The sequence below is a fragment of the Papio anubis genome, chromosome 17 (genome assembly GCF_008728515.1).
Source record: "Papio anubis isolate 15944 chromosome 17, Panubis1.0, whole genome shotgun sequence".
Classification (NCBI taxonomy): domain Eukaryota; kingdom Metazoa; phylum Chordata; class Mammalia; order Primates; family Cercopithecidae; genus Papio; species Papio anubis.
The window spans coordinates 19760158-19772198 of NC_044992.1; the positions used below are offsets into that span (position 1 = coordinate 19760158).

At 50.5% G+C, this 12041-nt stretch overlaps 1 protein-coding gene across 1 annotated transcript in view; it reads right to left on the reverse strand.

Annotated features, from left to right (window-relative positions):
* NATD1 (N-acetyltransferase domain containing 1) overlaps positions 1-12041 on the reverse strand; it is a 39896-nt gene that overhangs the window by 13344 nt on the left and 14511 nt on the right. The window contains exon 3 of the mRNA XM_003912470.5: positions 1768-2021. Within this exon, the coding sequence (XP_003912519.2) occupies positions 1768-2021 (254 nt within the window). The remainder of the gene's footprint in view (positions 1-1767; positions 2022-12041) is intronic.

Consider the following 12041-nt stretch of genomic DNA (forward strand, 5'->3'; position numbering starts at 1 on the left):
GAAGAGAGGATATGAAAGCCACCAGCTCTCTCTCCCCGAGTGGCCAGGGCCCCGAATGTCACTGCCAGCTAAGCCCTGCCGGCACCCCAGCAGTAGCAGGACTGGCCTCTGCCTGGTGGTGTAGGGTTGGTTGGGCCAACGGTGAAGTTCTGGGCGATGCTGGGCAATCATTTCCTAAGGTCTCTAGCCTCAGTTTCCTCATCTGTAACACAGGGTGGTATGTCACAACATTGTCAGGGTATTGTGACAGTCCCATCTACGAAGCAGTAGTGGGGCCTCGCTCGACACTGGGCACATTCCAAATAGCATCGGAGATCTGGCAGAGGCCCCTCCTGGCTGAAGCCAAACGTGGCTCACAGGAGCCCCACGGTCCAGGGAGTCAGACCAGTCAGGAGGCCATCCCAGCTCTGTCCAACTCTCGGCCTGACCTCTGGCAAACCTTTCCCTTTCCTGGCCCTCCACCTTCCCTTCTTGAAAATGGGCACAGTGGCCTCTAAGGGCTGGTCCAGCTTGGACATTCCCACTGGGGCGAGATGGGCCACGGGGAGTTCATGGCCCTGTTTTTGTAGTTCTACTTCCTACCTCTGGGACCTCCTGAGCGGGATGGGCCAGTCAAAACTTCTCTACACCAGCTGGGCGTGGTGACTCACTCCTGTAATCCCAGCACTTTGGGAGGCCAAGGCAGGTAGATCACCTGAAGTCAGGAGTTCAAAACCAGCCTGGCCAATATGGTGAAAGCCCGTCTCTACTAAAAATACGAAAATTAGCTGGGCGTGGTGGTGGGTGCCTGTAATCCCAGCTACTCGGGAGGCTGAGGCGGGAGAATCACTTGAACCCAGGAAGCAGAGGTTGCAGTGAGCCGAGATCGTGCCACAGGAACTCCAGCCTGGGTGACAGAGTGAGACTCCATCTCAAAAAACCAAAAACAAAAACTTCTCTACACTAAAGGAGGACTTGCCCTTGCTTTCTGGCTTCACGAATCACGATCCGGCCACAATTACCAGCACTTACTAATGCCCCACGAGCTGGTCTGATCCTTTACATTTGTCACAGTCTTTCATCCTTACAGCTAGCCAATGGGGTGTGCACTGGTGTTATTCCCACTGCAGAGAGGGAAAAACTGAGGCACACAGAAGTGAGGCAAATGGCCAGTCCCAGAGCCACTGAAGTCTTGATAGTGATAGTCATCCCCCTCCAACACTCCCCCCAAGGGACCACAAGCCCCTTTCGCGGTCAGCCCCAGGTCCGCAGACCTCCCAGGTGTAGAAAGACTAAGATTCCCAGGGGCAGCAAGAAGCCATATAACACCCGCAGAAGGGGACAGGTCACCGCTGACCACCTTTCCAGGATCTCCAACAGGAGCCTTCAGTGGGTGCCCAACAGCCGTGAACAACTGGGCCTGAGCAGGTGCGGTTCCCCTGCGGCTGAGACTGGAGACCCGCACGGCCCCAGCTCCTGCCTCTGCCTTTCCAGGGGCCCCTGTCCGCCCTGGCCCCTGTTCTCTCGGGTAGTCTGACCCCGCCCAGCCCGTTCCACTTCCCGGAGCGCCGACCGCGCCCCCAACTGGCCCCGAGGGCAACCCAGCCCGCGCCCGGAGCTCCGGCCGCCCAAGACCACCTCGCGGCGCACGCTCGCAACAGCATTCCCGGGCGGCGGGCCGGGACCGGGCCGCGGGCGCGCGGGGGACGGGCGCCCAGAAAGGGGGCGGCCCCGGCGGGTCCCGCTCGCTCGCAGACAAAAGGTCGGGGCGGACCGGGGCCGCGTTACCGTTGAGCCGGACAGTGAACTGGCGGCGCCGGCGGTCGTGCTCCACGCGGATGGGGCAGCTCTGCTCCAGCGCGCTCCAGCGCACGGCGTAATGCCGAGTGCGCCATCTGCGCGCGGGGCTGCGGCGCTGGGACCCGGGCGGCGCCGGCGGTAGCCCCGGACGCTGGCGAGGGCCTGGGCGCGCGGCGGGCCTGGGCGCGGGCGCAGGCGGCAGGCGGTGGGTAGTTAGGGCCCGGGAGACGCAGGCGGCGGCGCTGAAACCGACACCCGGCGGCGGGCGGCAAGCGAAATAAAGTATGAGGTGGGGGCTTGGTGGAAATCAGCTGTGGAGGGTCGACAGTAAAGTATGCGCAGCCAGTGGACGCGCTGGCCTTTTTGTTTTGATACATTCCAGTCACCTCTTAAAGGGACCGCGCCGGCCGCGTTCGGCTCGCAGCCCCAAACAAAACAACACGGGACGCCGCCGGGCGCCGGGCTGCTTTTCCGTCCTGCGTTTGTCCCACGTGCAACTTTGGTACCCCTGCAAGGACCCTTCTAAAAAAGACGTAATAACCTGTATGGACATTCTAATCGTCCCCAAGGCAGCCACCATTTATTAAGCACTTGCTGTGTGCACGACCTGTGTATAGCAAAGCCCTGGAGCACAGGAAGCGCTCAGTAAACACTGCGCTGAAATTTATCACCAGAAACCTGAGAAATAGGTATGCTTGACTACATTTTACAGTTGAGCAAATAGAAGCCTAAGGCAATGAAAGACATGCATGAATTCTCACGCAGTTAGTGCCCTAGGGCTACTGGTGCAAGGAGCACGTACCCACCCGTGTGCGCAGCCTGGGTGGCTACTGGCTCCTGGGAAGGAATTGTCCTGTGAAGCCTTGTTTGGGATAGAAGTGAAATGCCACCTCTCCCAAGGGAGGTGGAAATGCGGGAAGAGGCCTTGGGGATCCTTGGATCCACTCCACAGATGGGGAGGCTGAATCCCAGAAAGGGGCAGGGACTTGATTGAAGGCACACAGGACTCTTGGGGCTCAGACTTCTTTGAAAGGCGACTTAATTAGGCTCAACCTTAGATCCCAACCCTCCCCTCTTGTTCACCTGAAGGGGCACTCCTGTTGCCCATAGCTATGCAGTGAATCACACAGGTTGCTTTTAATATTTTGTTAATTACGGTGTAAGCTTCATGTTCATACCCGCGTGACCACCATCCAAATCAAAATACAGAACATTGCTGGTTCCCTAGGGCCCTCTTCCCAGCAATGCCCTACCCTTTGATTTAACCACTATCCCTGACTTCTAGCATTGTTGACTAATTAGGTTTCTCTAGACCATCATGTAAACAGAATCATACAATATGTACTATTTTATTTTATTTTATTTATTTATTTATTTATTTATTTATTTATTTATTTATTTATTTATTTTAAGACAGTCTCGCTCTGTTGCCCAGGCTGGAGTGCAGTGGTTTGATCTCGGCTCACTGCAGGGTCTGCCTCCTGGGTTCAAGTGATTCTCCTGCCTCAGCCTCCCGAGGAGCTGGGACTACAGGCCTACACCACCACGCTCGGCTAATTTTGGTATTTTTAGTAGAGACAGGGTTTCACCATGTTGGCCAGGCTAGTTTCAAACTTCCAACCTCAGGTGATCCATTCCGCCTTGGCCTCCCAAACTACTGGAATTACAGGCATGAGCCACCGCACCCAGCCCAATGTGTACTTTTGATGTCCAGTTTCTTTTGCTCAATATTTTATCTGTGAAATTCATCCCTGTTGTTGCATCTTTTTCACCACTGAGTAATTACTCCGTTGTGTTAACAAAAAAAGCCAAACTGTAAAATATTTGAAGAGCTTAATCTGAGCCAAATATGAGTGACTATGATCCTGGACACAGCCTCAAGAGGTCCTGAGAACATGTGCCGGAGGTGGTTGGGTTATAGCTTGGTTTTATACATTTTAGGGAGACAGAAGTTACAGGCAAAGACCTAACACCTGTAAGGTGTACATTGGTTCGGCCATCCAGAAGGTGGTGAGGGCTTACAGGTCATAGGTATATTCAAATATTTTCTTTTTCTTTTTTTGAAACAGGGTCTCACTCTGTCACCCTAGTTGGAGTGCAGTGGCGCCATCTTGGCTCACTGCTACCTCTGCCTACCTGGCTCAAGCCATTACTTTGTCAGATATATTTACTGAGAAAATCCTCTGATCCTCCCACCTCAGCCTCCCAAGTAGCTGGGACCACTGGTGTGGGCCACCACACCGGGCTAATTTTTTTGTATTTCTTGTAGAGATGGAGTTTCAACATGTTGCCCAGGCAAAGGCGATCCATCTGCCTCGACCTCCCAAAGTGCTGAGATTGTAGGCACGAGCCACCCGCCCCTCCCCCCTGCCCCCCTATTCAAAGATTTTCTGATTGGCATTTGGTTGAAAGAGTTAAGCTTTTCCTAAAGAGTTGATGTCAGAAAGAGTTAAGATAAGGGGGGTGTGTGGAAAGCCAAGGTTCTTACTATGTAGATGAAGCCTCTGATAGCAGACTTCAGAAAGAATAGATGGTAAATGTCTCTTTTAGGACTTTGAAAGGTGTCAGACTCTTAGTCCAATCTCTCCTTAATCAGGAAAAGACCCAGAAAGGCAGGGAAATTCTCCACACATGCAAATTTTCCCCACAAGAGATGGTATTGCAGGGCCATTCCAAAATATGTCAAAGAATATGTTTTTGGGTAAAATTATTTCATTTCTTTCGGAGCCTGTTATCTGTCATGTGATGCTCTACCAGAGTCAGGTTGGAATTTGGTATCTTAGTGCTACAAAGAGTCTGTTTTGGGTCAGGCACGGTGACTCACACCTGTAATCCCAGCACTTTGAGAGGCTGAGGCGGGCGGATCACAAGGTCAGGAGATCAAGACCATCCTGGCTAACACGGTGAAACCCTGTCTCTACTAAAAATACAGAAAAAGAATTAGCCAGGTGTCATGGTGGGCGCCTGTAGTCCCAGCTACTCCGGAGGCTGAGGCAGGAGAACGGTGTGAACCTGGGAGGCGGAGCTTTCAGTGAGCCGAGATCGTGCCACTGCACTCCAGCCTGGGTGACAGAGCAAGACTCCATCTCAAAAAAGAAAAAGGAAAAGAATGAGTCTGTTTTGTCAATCTATATATATTTTATGTTTTTTTTTTTTTTTTTTTTTTTTTTTTTGAGACGGAGTTTCGCTCTTGTTGCCTAGGCTGGAGTGCAGTGGCACGATCTTGGCTCACCACAACCTCTGCCTCCTGGGTTCAAGCGATTCTCCTGCCTCAGCCTCTGGAGTAACTGGGATTACAGTCATGCATCACCACGCTGGGCTAATTTTTTTTTGTATTTTTAGTAGAGACGGGGTTTCTGCATGTTGGTCAGGCTGGTCTCGAACTCCCAACCTCGGGTGATCCGCCCGCCTTAGCATCCCAAAGTGCTGGGATTACAGGCGTGAGCCACCGTACTTGGCCATGATGTATATTTTAATGTTAATTCTGGTCAGTTGTGCCTACACTCCAAAGGGAGGGGGTTATAAACGAGGCATGTCCCATTTCCCTTCCCATCACGGCCTGAACTAGCTTTTCAAGTGTCTTTGGAATCCCCCTGGGGAAGAGGGGAGACCCATTCAGTCAGTTGGGGAGCTTAGAATTTTATTTTTGGTTTGTAGTGTGGATATACCACAATTTATCCATTCATCTGTTGATGGGCATTTAGGTTGTTTTGCTTTGGGACTATTATGAATAAATCTGCTATGGACATTCTTAAAAACGTCTTTTAGGGTCTGCATTGTAGCATTCCTCTGTGTAGCTACCAGAAATGGATTGCTGGACTTTTTTATAAGAGAAAATCTGTCTCTGTAACCCAGGCTGGAGTGCAATGGCATGATCACTGCTCACTGCAGCTTCGATCTCCTGTGCTCAAGTGATCCACCTCAGCTTCCTGAGTAGCTGGGACTGCAGGTGTGTGCTACCATGCTGGGCTAATTTTCAGTTTCATAGAGATAAGGGCCTCTCTGTGTTGCTCTGGCTGGTATCAGACTCCTGGACTCAAGTGATACCCTCCTGTGTTGGCCTCTCAAAAAGTGCTGGGTTTACAGTCATGAGCCACCATACCCGGCCTTTGCTGGATCTTATAGCAGGTGTATATTTAGTTTTGTGAGAAATTGCCAGAGCTTTTTCCAAAGTGGGTGTACCATTTTACACTCCTGCCACCAATTTTGTGAGTTTCATTCATTGTCCAGTCTTTTCCAAGTTAGCCATTCTGCATGTGAAGTGGCATCACACTGTAGCTCTCTTTTGCGGTGGCCTGTTGAATGGAGATGTTGAGCCTCTTTTGATATGCTCCTTGGCCATTTGGATATCCTGTTGTGAACACTTTGGCCAATTGTGCCACAATTTTTGTGGCACAAAATTAATTTTTTAAATTTGTAAATTCTTTAGAGTGATTTTTGTTGTTCAGTTACCATTCCTTTGTCAGATATATTTACTGAGACTATCCTCTGCTAGCGTATTTTTATTGTTATTTTAACCAGTGTGTCTTGTATTGGGGAGTTTGTAAACAAAACAAGGCTAGAGAGTGAGTCTACATGCAAGGAGACAGAAAGTGATTCTGGGGTCAGATAAGTCCTTGACCTCAGATGGGTCATAGTGGCTGGCACTCCTGAGCAAGCAAGATGTAACTTCGTGAGCGTCTCAGGTGTCTTCTCCATCTCCAGAGCACGTAAGTGGTTTGGGGAGGCCAGAACATGTTCCTGAAATTTCTTGAACAGGCCATACTCGTTCCCAACTCTGGGCCAGTGCACATGCTGTTGTCCAGACATCACCTCCTCTGGGAAGCCCTCATCTCTGCAGTCACATTTATTTAGTGTCTGTCCCCCAGCTATCCTAGATCCAGGGCAGATTCCTCTCTGATCAGTCCCTGGCAGAGCCCAGCACACACCTGGCCTAGTTAAAAGCCAGGGTCTTCCTTGTCTCTGGCTCCCTTCCTTCTCCCCTGCTTTTGAATATCCTTAGCTCACTAGCATCTTTTCACCTTGCAGAAGTTCCTTCTGGAACAAGGCTAAACAAAAGAACCAAGTGAGCATTTACCGTCTGATCCAGTCGGTGGATGTGCTCTGCCTCCCTACCCTGGGGAAACCCGGCTATGTGGAGACCAGGTTAGAGACGTAGGTTATCATTTATTCAGTCAGTCATCAGTTCATTTAGCAAATATTGGACGCTTACTGCATGCCACGTACTGTTATAAGGAGACCCAACAGCGAACAATACAAAAAACTCCCTGCCCTGGCCCGGTGCGATGGCTCACGCCTGTAATCCCAGCACTTTGGGAGACCGAGGCGGGCGGATCACGAGGTCAGGAGATCGAGACCATCCTGGCTAACACGGTGAAACCCCATCTCTACTAAAAAAAATTAGGCCGGGCGCGGTGGCTCAAGCCTGTAATCCCAGCACTTTGGGAGGCCGAGACGGGCGGATCACGAGGTCAGGAGATCGAGACCATCCTGGCTAACACGGTGAAACCCCGTCTCTATTAAAAAATATAACAAACTAGCCGGGCGTGGTGGTGGGCGCCTGTAGTCCCAGCTACTCGGGAGGCTGAGGCAGGAGAATGGCGTGAACCCGGGACGCGGAGCTTGCAGTGAGCTAAGATCCGGCCACTGCACTCCAGCCCCGGCGACACAGCAAGACTCCGTCTCAAAAAAAAATAATAATAAAAAATAAAAAAATAAAAAATTAAAAAAAATAAAAAAATTAGCTGGGCGCGGTGGCGGGTGCCTGTAGTCCCAGCTACTTGGGAGGCTGAGGCAGGAGAATGGTGTGAACCCGGGAGGCAGAGCTTGCAGCGAGCCGAGATTACGCCACTGCACTCCAGCCTGGGTGACAGAGCGAGACTCCGTCTCAAAAAAACAAAACAAAACAAAACAACAACAAAAAAACCAAAACTCCCTGCCCTTTAGGAGCTGATGCTCTAGTTGGGAGAGAGGCAATAAGCAAAGAGGAAACTAATGATCTGGCCCTTCACGTGGCCCAGAGGGAGATTCAGCAGGGGGCGGGGGCGTGCTCCTGGAGGAGGTCATGGTTTCAGATTGGGTGGTCAGGACAGACGTCAGCTGACGTGAAGTCTTTTTTGAAAGGCTTGAAGGAGGGGTCGGGGTGGTGGCTGACACCTGTAATCCCAGCACTTTGGGAGGCCCAGGTGGGCGGATCACCTGAGGCCAGGAGTTCGAGACCAGCCTGACCAACATGGAGAAACCCTGTCTCTACGAAAAATACCAACATTAGCTGGGTATGGTGGCGCATACCTGTAATCCCAGCTACTCGGGAGGCTGAGGCAGGAGAATCACTTGAACCTGGGAGGTGGAGGCTGCAGTAAGCCAAGATTGTGCCACTGCACTCCAACCTGGGTGACAGAGTGAGACTCGATGTCAAAAAAGAAAGGCTTGAAGGAAGTGAGGGAGTGAATCAGGTGGCATAGGGGGAAGGGCAGAAAGAGTGGCTGTGCAGAGGCCCTGGGGTGCATTCCCAGAACACAGGGAAGCCAGCGTGGCTAGGACAGAGACCCTGGGGGACAGGGGATGAGATAAGAGGTCCTGCAGGCAGATTGAGGGGCCTTTGGCTTGGACTCTGACCTGGGAGGGTTTGGGGCATGATCTTGTCAGAGGTATTTGAACCAGAGTGACTCCATCTTGAATAGGGGCTGGGTAAAGTAAGGCTGAGACTTGCTGGGCTGCATTCTTAGTAAATTAGGCATTTAAAGTCACAGGATGAGATAGGACGTCGGCACAAGATACATATCATGAAGACCTTGCTGATAGAACAGGTTGCAGTAGGCCGGGTGCAGTGGCTCACGCCTGTAATCCCAGCACTTTAGGAGGCCGAGGCAGGCAGATCACGAGGTCAGAAGATCGAGACCATCCTGGCTAACACGGTGAAACCCTGTCTCTACTAAAAATGCAAAAAAAAATTAGCCAGGCGTGGTGGCAGGCACCTGTAGTCCCAGCTACTTGGAAGGCTGAGGCAGGAGAATGGCGTGAACCCGGGAGGCAGAGCTTGCAGTGAGCCAAGATCGCGCCACTGCATGCCAGCCTGGGCGACAGAGCAAGACTCCGTCTCAAAAAAAAAAAAAAGAAAGAAAAAAAACCAGATTGCAGTAAAGAAGCCAGCCCAAACCCACCAAAACCAAGATGGCGATGAGAGTGACCTCTGGGCGTCCTCATTGCTCATTATGCACTCATTAGAATATATTAGCATGCTAAAAGACACTCCCACCAGGGCCATGAGAGTTTACAGATGCAATAGCAACTTCCGGAAGTTATCCTATGTGGTCTAAAAAGGGGTTTAACTCTAGGAATTGCTCACCCCTTTCCTGAAAAACTCATGGATAATCCACCCCTTGTTTAATACAAAATAAAAAAATAACTATAACTATCCTTAGTCCAGCAGGCCAAGCTACTGCTCTGCCTATGGAATAGCCCTTCTTTTGTTCCTTTACTTTCTCTTTTTTTCCTTGAGACAGAGTCTCGCTCTGTCACCCAGCCTGGAGTGCAGTGGATGATCTCGGCTCACTGCAACTTTCGCCTCCCGGGTTCAAGCGATTCTCCTGCCTCAGCCTCCTGAGTAGCTGGGGTTACAGGCACATGCCACCAAGCCCAGTATTTTTTTTATGTCTCTTTTCAGTGGATTGCATGAAGGAGTTAAACTAGTCCAAGTTAAAAAGGGATCAGACCCCAAATGGTTACATTATATAAGCTGTGAGGTTTTTAAACTTGTGACAAGGGACAGAAGGGAAATTTTACTCATTGCAAGGAAATCCTCACTTAAGCTTCACTGAGCCACAAGCACTTAAAACCCATGAACCTTCGGCTGATCGTCCTTAGCCAGTCCGGTCTCTATGAGGAACTGGCATATGTTCTTGTGTTGGTCGCCCTATAGCTGAAGTACTTCTCTATATTCTGAATGCTCAATTACAGTACCATTGCAGGCAAACTTCTCTTTTATTCTTTATTTTTGAGAAGAATCTACCTCTGTCGTGCAGGCTGGAGTGCAGCGGTGCAATCTCGGCTTACTGCAACCTCTGCTTCCCGGGTTCAAGCGATTCCCCTGCCTCAGCCTCCCAAGTAGCTGGGATTACAGGCGCCCACCACTACGCCCAGCTAATTTTTTGTATTTTTAGCAGAGATGGGGTTTCAGCATATTGGCCAGGCTGGTCTCGAACTCCTGACCTTGTGATCTGCCCGCCTCAGCCTCCCAAAGTGTTGGGATTACAGGCGTGAGCCACTGCGTCTGGTCTCTCTGTTGAATTCTTACATGGATATAATCCTCAGTACCAGCAAGAAACAGGTCATCAGCCTTACTTGCATCAACAAAGGGGTCTGAAAAGAAAGGTTAAGCTGCGCCGGGTGCGGTGGCTCACGCCTGTAATCTCAGCACTTTGGGAGGCCGAGGCCGGCGGAGTGCCAGACCTCAGGAATTTGCAAGGCTCAGATGCCACTGCCACTGCCATCCCCCCTAAGATGTTTTGTGCATGCAGAAAATAACACTGAAATCATCAGGGCTTGGGCCAGGCCAAATGTGTCCTTTGCTGGCTCTCCTGGGGCAGGTCAGTCTGGGACAGCCGGCTTCCCCAGGTTCGGGGAATGCCTGGGCCTTCCGCCCTGCCTGGGAAGTTGATCACATCTAATTTTTGTATTCTTAGTAGATACAGGGTTTCACCATGTTGGCTAGGCTGGTCTCAAACTCTTGACCTTGTGATCTGCCTGCCTCGGCCTTCCAAAGTGCTGGGATTACAGGCGTGAGCCACCGCACCCGGCCTATTCGGTTACTTTCTTAATAAACTTGCTTTTACTTTACTCTATGGACTTGCCCTGAATTCTTTCTTGGGTGAGATCCAAGAGCCCTCTCTTTTGGACCCATTTCCGGTAGCAATCTTAGTGTTTTTTTTTTCCCCCCCAATTTTAGAAAACTTCAAAGATATATGTAAATATATACAATAGTAAAATGAAGCCCATGTACCTGTATTGTGGCTGAGGAGTTTGGTTTTCTTTTCATTAAAAAAAATTAAATGTACTGTTTATGGCCGGGCATGGTAACTTATGCCTATAATCCCAGCACTTTGGGAGGCTGAGATGGGCCAGTCACCTGAGGCCAGGAATTCAAGACCGGCCTGGCCAACATGGCAAAACCCTATCTCTACTAAAATTACAAAAATTAGCTGGGTGTGGTGGCGTGCGCCTGTGGTCCCAGCTAATTGGGAGTCTGAGGTAGGAGACTTGCCTGAACCCAGGAGCTGAAGGCTGCAGGGAGCTGAGATGGTACCACTGCACTGCAGCCTGGGTGACAGAGTAAGACTGTCTCAGAAAGAAAGAAAAAAGGAAGGAAGGGAGAGAGGGAGGGGAGAAGAAAGAAAGATTTAATGTACTGTTTATATAAAGTAAAAATGATTTCTTTCAGCATGCTCTGCACGTTTTGACAAACATATGTAATCATTTAACCATGACCACTACCAACTTATAAAACAGTTTACTATCCTAGCCCTTTGGGAGCCCGAACTAGGAAGATTGCTTGAGCCCAGGAGTTTGAGAGCAGCCTGGGCAACCTAGTGAGACCCTGTCTCTATGAAAATAAAAAAATTAGCCAAGTGTAATGGCACATGCCTATAGCCCCAGCAACTTGGGAGGCTGAGGTGGGAGGATTGCTTGAGCTCAGGAGGTCGAGGCTACAGTGAGCAGTGATTGCACCACCTAACTCCTGCCTAGGTGACGGAGTGAGACCCTGTCTCAAAAAAGAAAAGAGAATGATGAGTTAATGGGTGCAGCAAACCAACATGGCACATGTATACCTATGTAACAAACCAGCACGTTGTGCACATGTACCCTGGAACTTAAAGTATAATAAACAATAATAATAATAATTAAAAAAAAAAAAAGAATGGCCACCTGGGTGCTACACGGCTCAGCAGTCTGTCCCTTCACAGCTGCGTGGGATTCCAGGGAATGATGAACTGGCCTTGGTTTTGAAGACCGCTCTGCCCTTGGTGTGGGGGATGAACCCTGGAGGGGAAGAGGAAGAGCCGGGGACCGGACCGCTGTCCTCTCCCTACACATAATGACAGCAGTGGCAGAGCCTGTGGCCCTGAGCGCTTCCCTCTCACGGCAGTGTTGTGCAGAAGGTGCTGTGCTCAGTTCAGCCTCGCTTTACAGAGAGGGGAGGTAACTTCCTTGGGTTACATGCTGGCAAGTGGCAAAGTCAGATTCAAACCCAGCCGCTCTGTGTT